Genomic DNA, 21,102 nt, shown 5'->3' with positions numbered 1-21,102 from the left:
GCAAATTTCCAAATTGCAGACACGAGCCACATCTAGTTGCCTTCATATTCCTCTTAAGCATTTGAGCTCCACAAGACACAGCAGAGCCAAGCGACACCAGGAACGAGTTTCTATTTTTGTCTTCGAGAAAAGCAACGCTCTGCTTGCCAAAAGCACAGCAGCAGCCAGTGAGAGCACCCACCCACGCAGGTGAACTCGCTCAGTGGCCCCAAAGAGCATCTCAAAGCAAGGGTTACCAAGTTTTTGGCCTCCCTCCCCCACCCCAACAGGCAGTACTTACGCAGAGACGATCTCTTCCCCGCTCACGAATTTGGCGTAGGACACGGCCTTGCGGTGCCCTTTGAACACCATGATGGGCTGCTTAGTGTTGCGAAGGTCGTAGTAGTGAACACAGTGATCTGGGGATGAGGAACAAGAGGGGCAAAGTTTCCTCAGTTGGGAAGGATGAAGGGGACCTCTAATATTCACAATAAAATCCCGCCTGCAGCTTCCGCGTCTCGCTCCAAGCCTTGTCCAGGATAAACAGTGTGCACCGCAGCAAAGGAGTGTTTAAGAAGGCTTGAAACAGCCCCAAAATTCAGGCCAGAGGGGTCCATGCAGCCTTTCACAGAGTCAGGGAGGGGAAAAGGTGCATTCACGTGTGTGTGCCTCCTGCAAACCCCACGGGACACACGTTCAAGGCAGCAGCCAAAAGGACTCTCTCCCTTCTCCCGCCTGCCTTCCCGGCTCCAACTGCCATTGCTAATTCCCAGCATCCCCTTCTCCTTCCTCAAGCTGTCCCCTCTTGGAAAACTGTTGGAGAATTCAAGGCCAAAAACTCAGCCTGCTACTTTAATTGGATTGTGGGGAAAAAAAGGATTAAATTTGTCATGCTTGCTCTAGATGGATAACCTTCATAGTTTTGTTTTTTTGCTTCTCTTCTTCGACTTTATTACCAATCAAGAAAGAATTTGCATTTCTGCTACTGAGGGAACAGACTAAATTCCAGTTCTTCTTAAGATTTAATTCACAGATATTCTACAGTGCCACAACCACATAATAGGGATTGCAGCAGAATTAGTGATGCATTTTCTTTTCTGCACAATTAAATGTCAATTCCCAAGAAAACAGAAAAATAAGAAGAGAAAGCCCCCTGAGACCCAGGCCCCAAACACCCTTCCAGTGCTCCTTCCAGCTCAGCAAGGTTAATACTCTTCTCCCTTTGCAACTTTCAGCTTTTAATGTTGAACTTCATTTAATTATCCCTTGCTATTCTGGATGTGCAGGGAGGGAAGGCCACACACACAAGAGGAAGCCAAGTTGGACACCATCCTCACCAAGCAACTGGTGATACCAAGACATCAGCTGAACACTGCTCTGACCCTCTTCCCACTGAAATAGCACCCCACCAGTGGCAGTTTATCACAAAGATTACACAGAAATGAATTCAAATGCCAGTAGCTACAGTTGGTTTTGTATTTGCACAGCGTTTCAAAGCTGGGTGTTTGTACAGCTGAGAGACCTGCTGTCTCAGAATCCCATGTGGTTTGAGAGATAACTGGATTAACATCGATCAGGGTACAGCAACCACCATCAGACCAGCGAAGGGGGCTTCTCCCCCCAGTAAGGGGCTAATTGGTGGCTGTGGCAGGGTGGGGGAAAGGTGTCAGAAACACCTTCAGTAAAACAAGCAGAGCAGGCAAGTTGCCTTCCCCTCTCACTGCTTCTAGAACCTTACTTTCTTGCATATGACAGGCTCAGACACTTCTCTGGGAAGGATTTCTGGCTCTGTCCCTCCTCAAGGTGTAAAAGCAGACGCTCCAAGCAGCTGCAACAAGTCAAGTTTTCTACACCACTTACGCTGCCAAATTACCCCTCTGTGTGGAAATCCAGTACTCCTTACCCAAAACATTCTTTTAAACAGCTCCTGTGTCTTTATTTAACCTCTGAACAACCCTAATCAACCAAAATCCCAGTGTGCTCCTACCATTTGGGTACTTTAATTAGCTTTAGAGCAAGACGATGTCACAACAGGCTTATTGAATAAGGGGTTAATTTTCAAAGGGCCTTTGAATTAAGCTGTAACACTCCTCTAACAAGATCTGGGCATCTTGGTCCCTTCTATTTCTCTGAAAGCTCGAGCCAAAAAAACTCCACAGTTTCTCATCCATCCAGTAGACCTGTGGGAGCTGTGAAACAGTTAACTGGCAATTGTTATTTTAATGAGCACAATGATTCTAGCAGGGCTTTCTATTAAGAGCCAGTTAGTGGATAAGCCTTTCAAGTCTATTTTTGCTTACAGTTTCAACGTCCTCTCCAGCTGGCCCATCGTTAGGGCACCTTTTCAAGCAGCAGATTTTACCCTTCAGAAGGTGGCAGGGAAAGGGGTACCTGCGGATGGCTGCGCGCGAGCAACGCAGAGAGGAGCGAGCAGCAGCAGGGAAGACGAGTCCATTTGCAGTGCAGAGCCACGAAGTTGCATTTCACCTTCTAAATATCCCAATAAACAGCTCCAAGCCCGCCGGCATCTGGCCCCAGCCCCGCGTGAGCCTCTCAGCATCGGCAGGGCAATCAATCACTGTCTGCTCTCATCACCACGAGTCCGAGGGAATGGGCAAGGCCAGTGGGTTCTAAAATTAGCCACTTAATTATTAATTGATTATTTCAGCAGACGAAGTGTTGGTGCCCAATTGAGTTTGGTTTTTAATTCAATTGAAGCAGCTATTTTTAAGTAGATATATGAAGACCGATGCTGGCTGCATTCATTAAAATCAGAACAGGTGGTCATGTTTTACAATCGAGAGAGATACTCTCTCTTGTAGGCCATATGGACTTTGCAAAAACATGATAAAAATGCCATCTGCTGAGGAAGCAGAGAGCCCAAAAGTGAAGTTAAATGAGAAAAATACAACTCCCAGGTACCCCAGCAGCAGCTTTGCCTGGTGGGTTGGATGAGCCGAAATTGTCTGGGATGGGCAGCATCCCTGGCACGCCAGGAGGTCTGAGGTGAGGCAGCAGGGTGCTCTGGAAAGCTGAGAATTAACTATTCTCAGCTGAAAGTAAGGAAAATGGAGTGGGCAATGAGGGGAATCAAACACTTTCTGAACTCCACAAGAACCTGTAAGCTCATCCAGCATCCCACCGCTGGCTCCTACCCTTGGCACCCCTGACAGACCATGGAGTGTACTCCACTGCTAACCAGCAACACAGAGGTATTTGCTTCTTGCTTGCTCCTCAAAATCAGCATTAAAATCACACTTCTGCAACTGTTTTTAGCTCTACAGTTTTCACCCTGACCAGAAAAAACTCACTTAGAACAATTTCATCTTGGAATTGACAGCTGCACGGTGAAAAGCCTCATGCCCAACCCTTGGGCAGCAACAGACCCCTTTTGTTCTGCGTTCAGGCTTAATTTAAATATTTATGAAATAACAGGAAAGAACATGTATATTATACCACAACAAATTAAACACTCCAGAGCAATTCTCATCTAGCTCAACATCACTGCTGAAGCTGAACACGACAGAATTCTACTGCTGCATCTTCTGAATTCAAATGTTTGCTGGCAGGTCATATTTTCTTTTTTTTATATATATATATATTTTTTTAAGTGATCCCAGAAGGCAAAAAGGGCAGCTAAGCTCTGCCACTGCCGCTGAGAGATCCCTGACCACAAGCCTGAGTTTTTAAATAGTGCTTTTCCACAACGCTCAGTTTACTTCCCTTAAGACGCCGCTGCCTTCACCTTTGAGCCACCCAGTGACAACTCATCAAGAATTCTGACTTCTCCAAACTTCCGAGAGCTCTCGCCACCTCTTCAGCAAATATAACCCGTGTCAGTGAAGGATGGCATCCCTCACTGCTCAGCAGCAGCTCATAAATTCACAAGACTCCAGCCGGCAGGAAAAGGGCGGAAGAGAGGGATGGGTTTGTGATGAACAAGGTGAAGGGATCAGCACCTCCTCAGTCTCAGTTCTCGGATTCAGCTCGGTTGCAGGGGTGGGGATGCAGCAAATGAACTGATGATGTGATTACATAGTCATGGGAAATCAGGTTTAAGAACTTGTTAAAAAAAAAAAATAAAAAAAAAAGAGCTGGGTATTGCTAACGGAGCCAGTGGCAACCTTGGGTCATCTCAGAATTGTTTAGAAAAATAGAATTGATCTTGGGTTTTCGGTTGCTTAAACAAAATCAAAAACAGGACGGTCTGTTTCTATCAGAAGTGATTTTTCTTCCACTAAGATTTGTTAATAAAATTCACAAAACAGCTGTTACCTATTGTAAAGCTCTTACTGGGTACTGAGCAGGAGCCCCATGAAGAGCAGCACAGGTTAGGACAGAGCATCACACAGCAGCAGTTTTACCTTTCCCTGAGTACCAGCACACAGGAAGCAGAGAGCAGAACAATCCAGCTCCCCAGGTACCCAGCAAATTCCAGGTAACATTCATCTTCCAGGTCATGCGCTTCCCCCACCTTCACCATGAGCATGAACCAGCATACGCTAATTCACAAGACCCCTCAAGGCTTTTCTTGACCAAGAACCACTTACTCGAAGGGACACAAAGCCAAGGACAGCAAAACAACAATTTACCTGCAATGCCACAGTTTTATATTCAAAGGATGTAACAACTAGAAAGCCCCAAGAGCTGCATACAAAGGTTCTGTGGCTCTCCTCTGGAAAACTAAATTGCTGGAGAATCAATGCCCATTTTTCTTATTTCAATCACTTAAAAATGCACATTTCTCAACTGCTCAATATTTAGATTATTGATCCATTAAAAAAAAAAATAAGTAATTTACATTACTTGGGTTTTCCAGTGCTTATAAGACTCGAAAATATAACTGATGCTCATTGTTACACAGCAGATGAATACTGGAGACAAGACGCCTGTATTCAAAACCCAAAGCTGTTGGGGTAGGCAGACAGATGTTAATTAAGTGGTCTGGTGGAAGTATTCTGTGATCAAAGCACATTTTGGACTTCTTAAAAAAAAAAAATAAAATAGATCTTCAATATCAAACTTAAAGGTCAGAATAATTTCATACATTAATGCTCTGGCTGCAGCCTGCAGTCCTGCATGTTCATGCTACAGACGTTTTACTAAAACAGAAGCCCAGGCTGGATTGTAGCCTTTAATGTTTCTCTTGTGCTACTCTGACCATGATGATCTGGTTTGTTGCATCTAGTAATTCATGAGCAATCCTCATCTTCATCTATTTGTTTTCCTCTCTATGAACTCCAACGTCGGATCAAAGCTGCCTTGTTTTTGTCCATGAAAACGTACATCAGAAGTAAGAGTAGGAGACCTTTATAGTCTGAGGGGTGTATTTAAGTGACTTGTTTAACAAGACAAACTGAGTCAGAGCAAATTTGGTGCAAGATACCTCTGCTCACCACCAATTAGATTATCCTGGAGAAACCAAAAGAGCAACAAAACAAAAGGGTATAAAACAACCCTAAAAAATGCCTTTCATCTGAATGAAAGCATGATTTTGTAGCATCTCATTTTTTACTTTCATTGGTTAAAAAAGTTCTTTCAGAGATGCTGAAGGAAGCCTGCATCACTCAATAAACATTGAGGGGGTTAGCTGAAATCCAATTATTTATATTTAAACACCTACCTGTAAAAATTGATCTTTCACTCATTTCTCCTCTCTATACCAAGTGTAAGGAAGATCACTCAGCACACAGTGTGGACAGAATGAAGCTTTCAGAGCTACCTAAAACTGTATCCAGGCAACTTGCTTAGCAGGAAAATATAATCACATCCTTATGCCTTCAAGTGTGCAGAGTCCAGTGGTTCAAATCAAAGCTTGTTTTGAGTGTCTCTGGGTGAAAGGGAAGAGGACCCGTTGTTATTCCCCTAAGTGGTATGTCATGCAAGAGGGGACAAGTCATCTTCAGTATTTGTTGAGCAGAGATAAACAAGCAGTAGAACAAAAGAAGTTTAACCTCGAGACGGGTTAACCAAAAGTCTCTTTTTCAGCCAGGCTCAGTGTGATTTCTTGCTACAAAAAAAAAAAAAAATGAATCCTCTGAGGTAAAGTCTTTGGCTGGACTAAAAATGGAAACAGAATCAGGAGGCTCACGTGAAACCTCAGTTTTCACCAGGAAAAAAAAAACTTTTCTTCTTCTCTTAGTGAGGAGAAAGAGGAAGGAGATAAAAGGGAAGAACATCCTGCCTTAAAAATAAACTCAAATCACTGTTCTGCAATAGAGTACACTGAAGATGACTTGGCACATTAGATGCTTTGGTCCTTAGAGAAACCTGAACAAGGGCCACGTAAACAAGTGCTGCTTTCTTAAGCACCTGAGAAAAGACAGACAGCTGCTATCAGAACACAGACCTTGAAAATTAAATGCTTGAAAACATTTCCTTTAATTTGAGAGGAGACCTATAAAAGCCATCTCCTGAGCTGCAGTTACTTAGAGACTAACTAAAAGGCTATTAGTAAGAAAGTGGAACCTCTCCAGTGGATCTTCCACGTTCCTGTGCACCAGGAAACGGAGCCTCCCTGCCGAGGCAGTGATATCAAAGGCTGGTAAAAAGATAACTCAGAGTTTAATTATGGGGAAGCTCAAACTGAAACTTAATCCTACATAGAACACAATTTCTGTTAGAAATCCATTTTTGCTCCAGGGCCCTGGAAGTCATGGAATACTGTTGGATGGGACCTCTGGAATCCAGCCAGTCCAACTGCCCACTCAAGGAAGGGACAACTGCAAAGTTGGATTCAACTTCCAAGTTAAATAATTGCATTCAAGAATCCTACTTAGTCAAGCTCTGAGCACTCCCAAAGACAATTCTACAAACTCTTCCCTCAGCTGTCTTGAAAAGTGCTTTTATGTCAAAGGATTAGGGAGAACTTGCTTTTAATCCAAATTTGCTTAAGCTCTTTGCTATTGACATAAGGAAAGAAAGGCATCAGCCCACCTCTCAGCATTACAGCATTAATGTTTAGGCTGTGTTTTGCTGCACAAGTTTCTGGCTTCTCAGACCTTTCAGGTTTTGTCTATATACACCCACACGGTGGGGGTGGCACGAAGCACTGCCACACAACCTCAGCTCTGCTTCAATTCACCGAGAACTGCTGAACTGCAACTGCTGCCAAGCCTGTAATACCAAACAGCAGCACTTGCAGATCTTCATGTGACTGAGGTGGCTTAGTTCAAAAAGTTTAGGGTGGAGATTTAATCCTCCCTACAGCAGAGAGGCAGTTTGAACATCCAAATGGCAGGTCTTGCTCTGGAGAGAAGACCGGGGACACTGGACAGCTGAACACTCCACCTTTGGGAATAATTCAACCCAACAAGGCAAGTGAACCTTCACGCAGGGACCACAAAAAAAAAGGCTATTTTTAATCTTGTGTCTCTTCCAGGGCAGAAGAAAGTGTGGGGAGGAAAAGAAAGGGTCTTTATTACAGCAACAGAAATGCTGGGTGGCATTCGGGCATTTGACAAAGAACGGTGAGGAAGCCTTCCAGCCAACAAAACACTATAAAGAGATTTATCTCACTTGACAGAGTAATACTGGGATGGGATATGATCAGTGCAGGCTTTGGCCTATCACAAGCCATTTCTGGGAAAGAAGACAGTGTGATATTTTCAACTACATAAAGGAAATAGATGATCTGGGAAAAGAAAAGAGATGACAACGCGTTAGGGACAGGAAAAAGTGAACTTGAATTCAAGGGAACAAAGCCCTGCACTAAAAATTAGCACAAGAATTTTCTGAAGAAATTAGATAATATCAACAACAGTGAGTTGACATCAGTGCCCTCTGCACAAACCATTTCCCTTACTGTAAAGGAAAGAGATTAAAAATGGGTTTGATACAGCCTGAAGCAAAGAACCTTAGCAGACAAAACTATCTGGAGCATCTTGCTGAAGAATGCAGTGTGCTGTTTGCCTCTTGCAGCATGACAAATCACATGAGGAGGAGACAGCAGAAATAAATCCATTTCACCCCAATGTCTCCCTGTAGAATACTGCGGGCACAGGTAAAGCTAACTGGTATTTTTTATTTTTCCTGTCTATACTTTCCTTTTCAAAAAAGCTCCAATAAAACAAGAAAAATGTATCCCAACAGCCATTAGCACAGGCACGTTAAAATGTTTGCTGGATATGGCTTTGTATTCACAATTTTTTGTTCCAGCAGGAACTGCAGGTACTTTGTTTCTGTAACTAAGACAAAATTACTCATTTGATGCATTTGCTTTTTCCTCTTTTTACCTGGAGTTTCCTTTGCAGAGAAGGAGCAGTTTTTCTACGAATAACCATTTTCTGCTGCCCTGGGGAAATCTCAGCAATCTCTTTTAGAAGCAACGCTCTGGTCCGCAGCAGCAAAGTGGAAAAATGCCCTTATTTTGTATTTCATGTGTGTGCCCAAGATGATTTGGGAAGCTGTACTTCATTTATATTTGCTATCAGAGCTCTGTCTAGACAAGTGGTCTCGCACACAGTGGTACCAGATTCCTGGGGAGCTCCTGCACACCCCGTCTTGAGAGGGGACAAACATTCAACAGCCACCCAAAAAGGGACTGAACTTCAGAAAAGCATCCAAGAGATGTTTTCCCTGCAGGTCAAAGCCTCCCCCGTGTGCTCTGAAGACTATACAAGATTAAGCGAGGTCTGTATGATTCATTTTGCTGGTGGCAAAATCTTAAAAGAAAAAAAAACCACAAACCTTTAAAGTGAGGAAGCCACAGTGCCCGTGATGTTAGTGAGGAGATAAAAGCAAGTTTCTAAAGCAGAGGAAGGCACCTGGGTATTTGGGGATGACAACTTAATCTCATCTTCCTACACTGCAATACAGATGATGGGCAACAGCCTCCAAAAAAAATCCCATTTAGGGAATCCAACACAAATCCTCAGAAGAAAAATCGTATTTAGGGAGTTCAACACAAATCCAGCCCAGGTTTTCATTCACACAAACAGGGAGCACAGCTTTGAGAAGAAGGAAAATGCCCAACAGTGTTCTGTTCAGCAGACTGGATGATAAAAGGAGAACTGTGAGAAAGGTCCACTCCATGAAAACTGAATTAAAGAGCTGAGATTAGATTGAATATGTCTGGTAGCCTCAGCCTAATCTCTGGCAAAACCAATGGCACAATAAGCACCTTCTACTTTTCCTTCTACCAAGGAAAGGCTCAGGGATGTGACAGCAGAGGGTTTCAGGTCAGCACTTGAAATATTTTGACAGAGCTCTGCTGGAAAGACTACACCCTGCTTCAGCCACTGATTTTCATCTCTTACTCACACCAACTGCACTATTTTTTTAATATATATATATATCTATCTCAACACTAGCATTCCACTAAAGATCTATATCTCCCTCTGCTGAACAGATAAAGGGAACAGCAGCCTTGATGGGAACTGCCAACTGGGTTTTTAACCTTTGTATTCCACGGATTCCCTATGGCTCAAAGTTACAGATGACATTTGCAGGGTTATGGATAATGGTCTTTACACACTGGGGACATTTTTTCACTGACTTGTCTAAAGCTTTTGACACAGCAGCCCATAAAACCTCCACCCTAAATAACTTGTTCGCATTAAGGAGAGAAGGAGGAGACATAAAACATTAGAGATCTTAATCAGTTGAGAAAAGGGCTCGGATGGGAGGGGGGAGCAAAACAGATTTCTCCAGAACTCCTTTGAAACTTTGACCTTTATGGTTTTAAAGAACTTAAAGTGATTTCTCACAGGAATAAGGGATAGATGGGCTTTGTGCAATTCAAGGAGTTCCATATATCAGACTGCTGGAGAAAAAGTATTCAGTACACACAGGGAAGATTTAGTAATGCTACAAAACTAATGAAGACAACAGCAGTAACAACCTGCAGCCTCTGGAAGAACTCATTCTTTATGTCTGAAAGAGAAAAAATAATTATGTACTGTTCAGACTCCAATGTCTCATTGACTATGAAACGTGTCTGACTCTACATGCTCCAGTGCCTGGAGGTTGATGTCCAAACTTTTATGACACCTAAAACATGTGAAGAACAGTCATTTTATGGTAAAAGGTGCTTTAGTTCATGCTGTTTAAATGGACTACACCTTGAAAGAGGTGAAACTTCCCATGAGCCTTATTTGTACATTGAGGGCTGGGTACATTTATCATAGCCAAAAAAACCACAACAAACTATGGCATTTGCTGAACAGATTTCTCTCCATTCAAGGTATATATTGCACACAATATTTGTTCTTACTGCAAAGCTCTGTCAGCCCTGGATCTCAAATGACTCCAAGTTGCACATGCCATGGAACCGTGATGGAAGGAAAGGGCAGCTCCACTCGCTCGAGCCACACACTCCAACAGGTCGAGATCACAGAGACGAGGGCTTCAGACATGAAGAACAGCAGGTATGAACAAGAACATCCTCCCTCAGATTTTAGGAGTGCATTTATGAAGCAACAGCTTTGAGGTTTGTGGTAACAGCAAACATCATACGAAGAGAACCAAACCAGCTTCAGAGCAGTCCAAGTGGCTCTAGGGAAAGAGCAGGCTGCTGTCATATGCAGTACAACATGCAGCTGAGGACCTGAGTTTGCCAAATTATCAGTCAGACCCAATTGTAGTCCCAAACTACATTTTGCTTCACTAGCCTGAGGAGATATTAGCCTTCTTAACTAGGTTCTTGAGATGATGATCTAATTCGTTACCTAAACTGCCCTCGCAGCAGACTCCTCTGGAAGAGAGGAAGGATCTTAAGTGTAGTGTCACTACCACTCATATTTGAGCTTCAGATAAGAACTCTTAAACCAAAATCCAAAGGTATGGTGGATTATGCAGGTAGGGAAACAAGCACAGGAAAGCATGTGATGATACACAGGCATCCCATGTGGAAAAGAAGCAATGTACCCTCTAACTGGGCAATGAAATGAGTCATGCGAAGAGCTTTGTACACACATCTACAGTCTCACTTTTTGCCATCTTCTTGAGATTCAGATGGCTCAGAGGAACCTCACCCCAGCATTTAAAACTCTGCTCTTAAAAACTCACACAGTGTTCAGATGCTCAGACACCTTTGGGCTGAGAGCCCACACTTCACTCACAGGTTACAGATTTTCCTGTGCAACGTGACAGTTTTTGCCAGTCTGTGTGTTATGAAAGTCTAAAAATGTGCACAGCACCCAAATAAAAGGCTGGAACAGTTAATCTACACATCAGTCTGAACAGGAGATAACACAGGAAGAGGATGACATTCCAGTGAGCAATTCCTTTAAATGAGTTACCAGAAAAAACTGCAGCTTTGGAAACTGCCGAGGTTGGAAAGGATTAAACTCTTAAGGGATACAGCAACAGCTAGTAGTAAGTGCAATTTGGCATTCTGAGGAAAAGATGAATGTTGGAGTTGCCTATCTGTTCCTGAATTTCAAGGCTCATTTAAATTTAAATTTGAATTTTGTAACATTGACTAAATGACTTCTGTGCCAGTTGTAAGACAAAATGTTCAGGAAAAGAATATTTAAGCAAACAATTAGCACACTCATTTCTGCTAATGACAGATTTATCCTTTTCTCCAGAGAATTAAATGGAGCTTTTCAAGTTCATTTTATTCATTCACTTGTTACTGAAGTGTGATGACCTCTGGGATAAAGTCAGGAAACTCCCAGTAGGTCTCTATATTGCTCCTCACTATTCATTGCAAATGCTTTATCCAAGACAAGGCAGATACTACTTTTTTCTGTGCAAGTAAAAAAGTTGTATCAGCTTTTAAACTCTTGAGGCTTATGTGAGAATTGCACATGCAACATGTCCTGCACACTGATGAGAGGTTTCACATCCCTTTGTGATTTCCTACAAGGCAGCTGCAGGAAGACACTGTGCAGTGCCTGGCAGGTCTGGCAGCATCTCTGATGTGCAGATGATACAGAAAAATCATCTTAACTGCAAAGATTCCACGTTTAAATAACATCGCATAGCTGCAGTTCTCCGCCTCGTCAGTCCTGAGCAGAAGCAGAATGTGATCTACCTACCAGAGCCAGAAGGATTGTCTTCACCAGGACAGCAAGGCTTGGTTAGATATTTCACTTCCATTTACATCCCAGAACCCATGAAGAGGGATAACAATAAAGTCAAACCTTCGAGGATGTGCTCTCACCTATGAAATCCCACTAAGCTCAGTGCTTCTGCTACAGTAAGTACTGCTGGTACAGAAATACGATCACAGCCATAGTGGCTGAAAGCACAGATTCCTCCAAACAACCCTTGAAGTGCTGTCAATGCTTTCAAAGGCTACGACAAACAACACCTTTGCGGTGAATTCTGGAATGAGTTTGAATGGAAGGGGACAAGTGTGCACTTCCAAAACTGAGACCTTGTCCCCTCCTTCCCCTGCCAACAGCCTCAGAGATCATGGACTAGAGGAAGCTTATTGAATCTGCACAAAAGGGAAAGACACCCTAAAGCCCTGTACAAGTAATGGCCAAGTCCTGGAGTGCTGCACGCCACTTCTCTGTCATAAAAGCTGAATTTTGAGGAGTGCTGTGAAGTTGTTGCACAGGCTTGAAAGAAATGCCTAACCTTTGCCTGTGCCTTTGAACACCGCGCTCAATTCCTACGCTGAAGGTAATCTCGTAGCTCAAGCCCAAAGAAGCTGCTTAACTCCACCCTAAACACACAAATAGATTCTTTCTGAGTCACTGCAGACTTCCAACACAGCAGAGTACTTGCCCACGAGAATCTATTAAGGTAAGACCTTGCTTTCAGCTGGAAAACATTAATTCTCTCCCAAGGAGGCGCGCTGCCTTCTCGGTCATTAATAGCCCATCATTCTCCTGAGCTGAGTGACGGGCCAGGCAAGTCACCCAGATCCGAGGCAGCGAGAAAGGCTAACTCTACAGGGAGATGTTTGGAAAAGAGAAATCACTGCTCCAGTTACTGCAGCAGAAAAATCAATATTTCACTGGACAAGACGGTCTCCAAAGTGGTCCCGCTTGGACACCAGGTTATATTGGCAAAATGGAATGATGCTGATAAAGCCACATGCAACCCTGAACTGTAAGTGCATCAGGGCCACGCAGAGACCTTAAGGGGTGGGTAAATAGTTGCAAATGAAAACAAAGCTGTTGACAAAGCAACAGGAGTCCTTCATCATGCTGATAGTGACCCACAGTCAGAAACTAATTAGTTTCATGGCCATTCAATGATGAAATAAAGGTATTCTGGCTTTGAATCTTGCCACAACATCGTTCTGTAATGCTGCAATGGTGCACAGGAAGCATCTTTAAATAGCATGGAAAACGTGCTGGGGAAGGGCAAAACCATCTTTGAAGGAAAATCATGAAGTGAGGAAGGGAATAAGGAGGAGAGAGTAGGCAAGAAATAGAAGAAAGCCCAGCACCAAAGAGAAGGTCTCATGTTCACTGAGGATTTGCCCCTTCTTAGTTAATACTGGCCTCAATTCAGGCTGCCAGAAGCCTGTCTGGGGCTTGCACCAGTGCTCTGTGGTCAGGGCAGGAGCTAATCCAAAAAAAAACACAATTCAGTTTCGACCACACAACTGCCAGCGTGAAGGAAGAGATGGAAAAGGAAAATCTGGGATGTTTAGGAGGGAGCATGGCATCCTCAGTGCAGGTAGTCTCAAACTCTGTGGCCGTAAGTAATAAAAGCAACATCAACCAGCACTGCCCCATGTTTTCCATGCCCTGGCCACTGTAAACCCACACTGTCAAACGTTTGTAACAACACAGCAAAGCTCTTTAGAGACCCATCAAAGCTAAAATTAACCCAGCAAAACCTTAAGTTCTGGCCATGTTGCAGCTGCTCTGCTGTTCTCCCCCTGCCCACCTGGACTTCTCTGCTGCTTCCACTTGTTTTGTGAAGCTTTTGGAGAGTCTCTGTCCTGCATTTCTGAAGCCCTGAGAAAGCCCTCTCATCCCCCAACCCAACCTGCTACATCTGTGGTTCCTACAGGGGAAAAAAAAAAAAAATACAGCATGTGAGAAGATGATGCCTCTCAAGTCACTGAAACTTCAGATTCCTGAGTTCTTACACGATCTCTGCATAATATATGGGAAATAAAAGGTCAGTAGCTGCTGACAGCATTACAGCATGCTGGGAATAAAGCATTGCTACTATCAATAGCTACACTGAGCTCACCGGAGTTCGCAGACAGTCTGATCTCACCCAGCCTGCCCAGCTTGGACATCCCAGCTGCAAAGTGCCTGATGCATTTTCAGCCCTTAGTTTTCTTTTTTAAAGCAGGGGAAACGGTACTGCTGGAAAATATATGGGTTGAGGACATCAGGGCTATTGCCGAGGCAGAACAATAACAACTTCACTCATGATTTATATGGCTAATTTCAGGATAAAGCCCTATCTATTTTTAAAAAGAGGAAAAGACCACAAAATTACCTGATTTTGTATTCGGCGGTGATTACAGTTTATACTGGCCAATGTTTCAACCCAGTAAGCATGCAAATAGAATATTTTATTAAAGTAACAGACAAAAGGGGTCTTTTCTTCTTTATGTGCCCTCTCCGCTGCAACAGATTTTATCAGGATCCAGACATGCCAGCTTCTCTCTCACCTGAAGTGCCTGTCTGATTTTAAAAGAATTATTTCCCAAACCAAATACCCATTTCTCTCCTCTATAGGCTCTGTTTCCAGTTTATTGCTCATTTGTTTTGTTTTAGGCTACCAAAACGATTTTTTTTTTTTTTGGTCATCTAAAAGCCTTCAGAGTGAAGAGTCCAGAAAAGAAACACATATCATCCATATTAGATGCTAATCCTGGGATTTGCTTCTACAGTGGCAACTAAAGTATGGTTTTTCTACGGCATCTGCAGCCAGCTCAGTGCTCTCTGGTGAGGGAGAGTGTTCCTCATGGGGATGTACAGTCTAACAACACTTTTGACTGTGGTTACATCTAAATCAGAGCACCACAGCAACTCCTGTGACAGAAACTCCCATTTTGCTCACTGCGCCACAGGGTTCACAGCCCGATTTTTGCTTCAAAATCCATCCCCAGTCCTTCAGTTCCCTCCTTTCTTTTGGCAATGGAAAACCCATTCTGAATAGATGGATGCAAGTGGGCAAGATGCATCTGTCAAGGGCAGAGGAAACTCTTTCCTTAAGGAAGGTGTGAAAGAACAGGGCCTTATGAAAAGATGCTCCAGGTTTTATGGATAGTTAAGAAAGACCCTCAAGAGAAAATAAAAGCAGGAAATGAAAAGTGAAAAGTAAACTCATAATTTCAAAACATTACCACTGGAAAAAACTTAGATTTACAGTCAAAATTACATTGCTTTAGCAAGTTTTGCTGGCTTTGAGCTATCCTGCATGCAGAAAAAGGGGAGGAACTGAAACGTGTATGTAATTTAATAATAATATAGTAAATCAATTTCCTTCTTCCTTTTATATCTCAAATATTAAGCACCAATACTTCCCCCAACCATTTCATCAACTGCTTATCTCATCAAGCCTTAAACTATAAATATATACCCACATAAATACAGACACATATATAGCATTAGGCTCCATCAACTCAACGAATAAAGTGAGAGCATATACAGGGAACAGCACTTCTGTTTAAATACTGTACAAGACTGAGCAGGGCATGCAACGCTAGGAAGCCTTGGCTATTTTATCCTTGAATAAATCACTGAAGAAGTAATTGAAACAATTTTGAAAACCTGAAAATCCCGTTAGGATGTGAGCAAGCCAAGGCAGAGCTGGGCCAGCTTTCTAAAATTGCCCACTGCACTGGTCACTGAATTAGTGTTCAGCATTTTGCCCTGCTCTTCTTTATTCCCGCTGGGGGCAGCCAGGAATGGCCAAGTCTTTGTGCCCAGTCTGCTGCCTTTTGTTTTTTTTTCAATACTACTCAAGGAAACCAGCTTTGGCTCTTCCTTTATTAATTTTATAGCCCACGTGACAACTCACTATTTAACAGCCCTTTTCCTTTTTCCACAGACTAAATGAAATTAAGCAAAACTAGCTGAAACCAATGGAGGAGAAAAACCTTTGTCTCCATCATAACACATTAAACACGACTGCTTTACTACATGAAGTATGAAAGTAGACACTAACTCATTTCTTTGCTCTGATTATTTTTTAGGAGTTCAGAAATAATCTTTCAAGTCTCTGGTATTGCTTTAAATTTAATATGCCATTTTTTTCCCTATGTATATATGGTTGAAAGATCAATTAGAATTCCTTTGTGGGAAGTCATTCCCATCAGTTCAATTACTCCATGTAATTGTTTCAGTAATTGTAGTTAAATATCCATTTTAATTTTTATTTAGAGACTCAATTACCGAGCATTAAGCAGATGTAAACACTTCTTCCTTGGTATAGATACCATTCTACCCCTTGGCATAAAAATCATAAAAACATGCATGCAGTCCTTTAAAACCTCCACATAACTTTTAGGGTTTGCTAAACCTGAGCAGGGGGATAGAAACATTCCTCCCTGCTCCCACCCCACCATGTCCTGCAGCTCCAAAAGCCTTCATGGATTTATCTGTGCCTTATTCCCCCACTGCCTTTCAGGTGCAAGGAATCCTAGTTACTGATTTATCAGGAAGAGTTCTGTTTCATGATGCTTTACATGTCTATGTTAATCAGTGGTTGATGCATTTGGAGCCAGTTTCTCCCTAGAGCCATTCCCAAATAGCCCCCCTCATTCAAATGCTTCTAGTAGGTATTGTCATTCAACTCCGTTTTTGCATGTAATTCACTAAACTTCAGAGATATGCCTGTCAAGCAAGTCAATATTTTACACTCCAACGTGAATACATTTTTCGCAGTGTATCAAAATGCAAATTTTTTTTTTTTTTTTTTTTTCCCCCTCCTAAGAGTTACAACTGAAGTAGAACCAGCCTGGAAACGGGAACACCTGAATGAAACGGCAAACCAGCAGCTGCAAGAACGATCAGCGTATCTCTTGAAGTCCAGAGAGAGCAAATGTTGTCAGAACATCTAGTTACAAGTGCATTAAAACTCCCCGAGGGGCGAGGAAATGCAGAGTTGGTTAAACATTTATAGGCACCTCAGTCTCAGTTACTGCACGCACGGCACGGTGCAGTTTCCTCCCAGAGCGACACCTGCTCTGCTCTCAAATCTTTGTGTTATCACCAAGAACCATTTAATCTAAGTGAATAAAAGGCTCATCGTGCCTTCCCCGCTGACTACTTAAAAAAAAAAAAAAAAAATAAAAACCCCCAAACCATTCACAGCCATCTTTGCCCAACCCAGGAAAACACGAGCCCACCCAGGGGGGTTGGAGTCGGAGCTATGGGAACATGCCAGCACACTTCACGTGAAACCAGTTAAAACTCCCACTACAGCTCTGGAGTATTTATAGAGCAACGCTATAAATCAGAAAAAACAACTATCACCATGTTAACACGTCAACTTTGAGACTCTCCCAGCCGAGCTCTGCCTGGTTGCCTTAGTGATCCCAATAAAAACACTAAGGACTTGTTTTCCTGGCTTTTGTCTCTGATGGAGGCACCCAAATTAAAAAAGTCAGGCTGGGGGATGAAGTTGACAGTTGGGTATTGTGGGACTTGGGAAGTCTTATTTGGAGGCATTTTAATTGCAAAGACACCTCAGTTTTGGGCAAAGCAGCCAACCTCACCTATTTAGGGGGAATAAGGAATAAAAGAAGGAAGAAACAATATCCCTTTGGCCCCAAATCCCTTTTACCTACCTGCACAGCCAAAAGCTAGGTGATACCTTGAAGAGGGGCTGAATTTCACACAGCACACGTTAGCCTTGGCCTCGATGCTTGCTACTGAGTTGTCCAAATTGGTAGACCACAGTTTCACTAGAGGAAGGTGAAAAAGAGACATGAGTAAATAAAACAACCCAACAAAACCGTCAACCTCATCTGAGAGGTCTAAAATCTAGTTATTTTATGAATAGGATTATGGAAAGCCTCAGTTGCCAAGATAATAGTGATGGATAAAGGGTCAGTTGGCTCTGGTGATCGTTAAGTTTGAACACATTCTCAAGTCCCCATCCCACATGGCTGAGACCATCAGAGCAGGTGACAATCTCAGCATTTAAGGTTCCTGCAGTACAGATTCATATAACCCAGAGTAAGAAGCACATTCTTTTTTTGTTCCTCATCCCTGCGCTGGGAATGCCAGAACTCCACGCTCTGTGGCAGAATTGCCTTGCCCAGAATAAATATACCTAATTGTATGCACAGTGAGTGAGAACAACTTGTTTTATTCTCAAGAAACTGGCACAGACAGGAAAGAAATCAGTATGCTGGCTTCCTATGATGCAATACTCCCTTGGTACAAGAACTTTACTGTTCTACAAGGCTACCACACGAACACTGATTAAACTACAGAACGAGCTCTTCCCCTCAAGCACTCCAGTGCTTCACAGAATGACCAACAGAAAACACCAGAGCTTTTCAAAACACAGCCTTCCCCACCCACCAGAAACACTTCAAGTACCGTTTAACCTTAAGATGAAGAGTGCCAGGTGCTCCTCAAATAGTCAATACTATTGAAAGTTAAAGAAAAAACACACTGCCTTCAGCCCACATGGAGGGGCAGCAGACTGGCATCAAGCCTGTTGATGCCTACAAGGCAGAAAATAAGACTTAAATGTTCTCCCTTTCCCTTGATGAGTGGGTTGAGCAGCACTTGAGTATCATGATCAGCACGCTGAGGCACAAAGCAGAGCAAGCTGGAAGCAGTGGTTGAACAAGCAGGAATTACACGAAGGGTTAATTCCCTCAAGAGCTCCCCATGAGCTGTCCGGGCTTCTTCAGATCCGTGGCCAGCAGGTCCTCCACAGCCCTTTTACAGAAAGATCACACTGGATAGAAAGTGAGCAAAAGTGGCCAAACCCCAGGAATCCTGTAACACACTGAAATCAGTACATAAGGTCAGAGGTCTTATGGTGTGTCCCCACCTCTGAGGGGAGGCAGAAGAGGAGGAGGCAGAAGAGGAGGAGGCAGAAGAGGAGGAGGCAGGTCGGTTCTAGTGCACCTACTTTTTAATAGTATGGTAAGAATGAAAAACAACAAGATTGGGCCATTTCTGACCATACCAAGGAGAACTGCTTCAGGGATGGAGGACATACAGCACTGCTCAGGGCACACCAAGGAATCATTTCAAATACAGCACCATGTGGGTATCTGGCAGATGCCTGGAGGCTTTAGAAAGCAGCACACACATACACCAGAAATACAAACAGTGATGCACACTCTATTTACACGGAAGCATTATGTAAAATTCAATGAAAACAGCACCCAGCCCGTGGCTGGTTTTCAGAAATAAATCCATTCTCATTGATCAGAGCTGTAATATTCAGACTAAACACCTGGTTACATTTCTAAATGAAACAACAGTTTGGCAAGAGTGGCTAGAGAAGCTCTCTTCTCCCAGGCAAGATTGGATGATAAACCTTCTCCACCATATTCCACACTTGGGGGCAGAGAGGGGAACAGGGGGCAGGGAAGAACTTGGCAAAACAATAAAATACTAACATTTTGCTTAAATGAACAGACACCAGGAGATGTGTAGTCTAAGTTCCAGTGGTAATAAAGGATATCAGGTTTATGGATGAGGTGGTATAGGAAGCAAATAAAACATGATTACAAGAGGACAGTGCGAGCAAGACAACACCACTTCAACTTGAGGAGCGTGTGAGGGGGTGGTACATGATATCACCAGTTCAGAGTGATGTTCTGCCCAACTCTAGTACTAAAACAACACTTGAAGCCTTCCAACCAGGTATCAATATTTAAAGCTGCATCCAAAGCGGTCAAGTCTTTCCTTGACACCACCTCTAACAAACAAATAGCCATCTGGTCCCAGCTTTGCAGCAAAAGATAATTGAGGGCTCAATTTCAACTTGGCTCCTTTCCTCCCACCCACCCCCCCCATTCAAGTTTGCAGGTCATAAGCTGAGCCATTTAGCCTGGTGAAGAGACAACCTGTGCGTTCAAAGTCATCACAATATTTGTTACAACTGACAGACACAGATTAGAGCCTGCAATTTCTGTGATCTAACTGCTGGGAGATACTCCGGGCTCCAATTATATCTTAGTCAGTACCATAAAAAGGATAGATGGGACATATAACAACACATAATGAAACACGTCAAGTTTTACCTAGAACTGCCCATTATTTTTTAAAAAGTTGACAGGTTAATAAAGCATAATTCATGAGGGCAGAGTTTATTTGCTACAGCTTTCAGCAGTTTTGCTGAGGTTGAGGCAGTAATTATGCAACACACAGATGTCTTGATAATATCTAGGATTGTGTTGATGAGACAAGCGACCATCTGAGAATGACTGTTTCTGAAACACATGTTCTCAAAGCATATTTTTCCTCATTTTGCAGCTGCTCAGAGAGACATCTCTATGTGGCCAAATGCCTACCTCTCACCAAAGTAGTAAGAAGATGCCTCCAGAATAGGCTTTTCAGTTTAAAACGTTTAGGTATTTTCAAGATGTGTTTTTTTTTTTTTTTAAGCTGGAGCTCTACACCAAACACCATAAGTTCCTAAATTAATTTTCCATGCACCATTTCTGTGTCTAAACACTGACTAAAAGAGGCAGAAGCCTGTTCTACAATAGCTGTAAGTGTTGATGTACACAGTTGGTACAGAGTCAGGATGTTTCATCCAGCCTGTCACTCGTGCAGTTCTTATCTGCTCACGTGATGGAGAGCCTGCTGCTGCTCCAAAAAAGCTCTAAGCCAGGAATAGGATCTTGCAATCAGAAAACTCATTGGCAGAGATTAGCAGAATCTCTAGGAAAGGAGAAAACTGCTGAATTGTCCTGCTGGGCAGAATTTTTGATCCACTGCCTTCCGTGAGGATGATGTAAACTGAGGAGGCAGTGACTGCTGGGTACTCCTTGCATGAGACACTGACTTTCTGGTCAGTATTGTAACTGCCAACACCATCTTGACCTTTTCAGGGTACTCCCAAATGAATCCAACAACCCCACAAATCTCCAGGAAATTACTGAACTTTTTGGCCAGAAAAATGACCAAACTGAAGGTTCAACCTGATATTTTGAGAGCAATAAACACCAACACCCCAAGTTAAAGTCAGCAGAGGTTGAAGGAGCAAAGAATCACTGAAAATGAAGCCCCAAACAATCCTCTGGAAGCTGGAGGAGCAAACTAAGAGAAC

The 21,102-nt window shown here is 43.0% G+C and overlaps 1 protein-coding gene across 4 annotated transcripts in view; it reads right to left on the bottom strand.

The window, feature by feature from the left end:
* The window catches only part of COP1 (COP1 E3 ubiquitin ligase), a 122,961-nt gene that overhangs the window by 36,344 nt on the left and 65,515 nt on the right, over window positions 1-21,102 (bottom strand). For all 4 annotated transcript variants that reach the window (XM_027903970.1, XM_027903968.1, XM_027903967.1 and 1 more), the window contains exons 15-16: window positions 17,645-17,761; window positions 281-398 (exon numbers count right to left, since the gene is read on the bottom strand). In XM_027903970.1, the coding sequence (XP_027759771.1) occupies window positions 281-398; window positions 17,645-17,761 (235 nt within the window). The remainder of the gene's footprint in view (window positions 1-280; window positions 399-17,644; window positions 17,762-21,102) is intronic.

This window comes from Empidonax traillii, unplaced genomic scaffold (genome assembly GCF_003031625.1).
Source record: "Empidonax traillii isolate 1590-97213 ecotype Southwest subspecies unplaced genomic scaffold, ASM303162v1 scaffold1002:size361594, whole genome shotgun sequence".
Taxonomy (NCBI): domain Eukaryota; kingdom Metazoa; phylum Chordata; class Aves; order Passeriformes; family Tyrannidae; genus Empidonax; species Empidonax traillii.
Note: the sequence above shows the minus strand (reverse complement) of the source record. Positions and strands in the feature narration are given on the sequence as shown.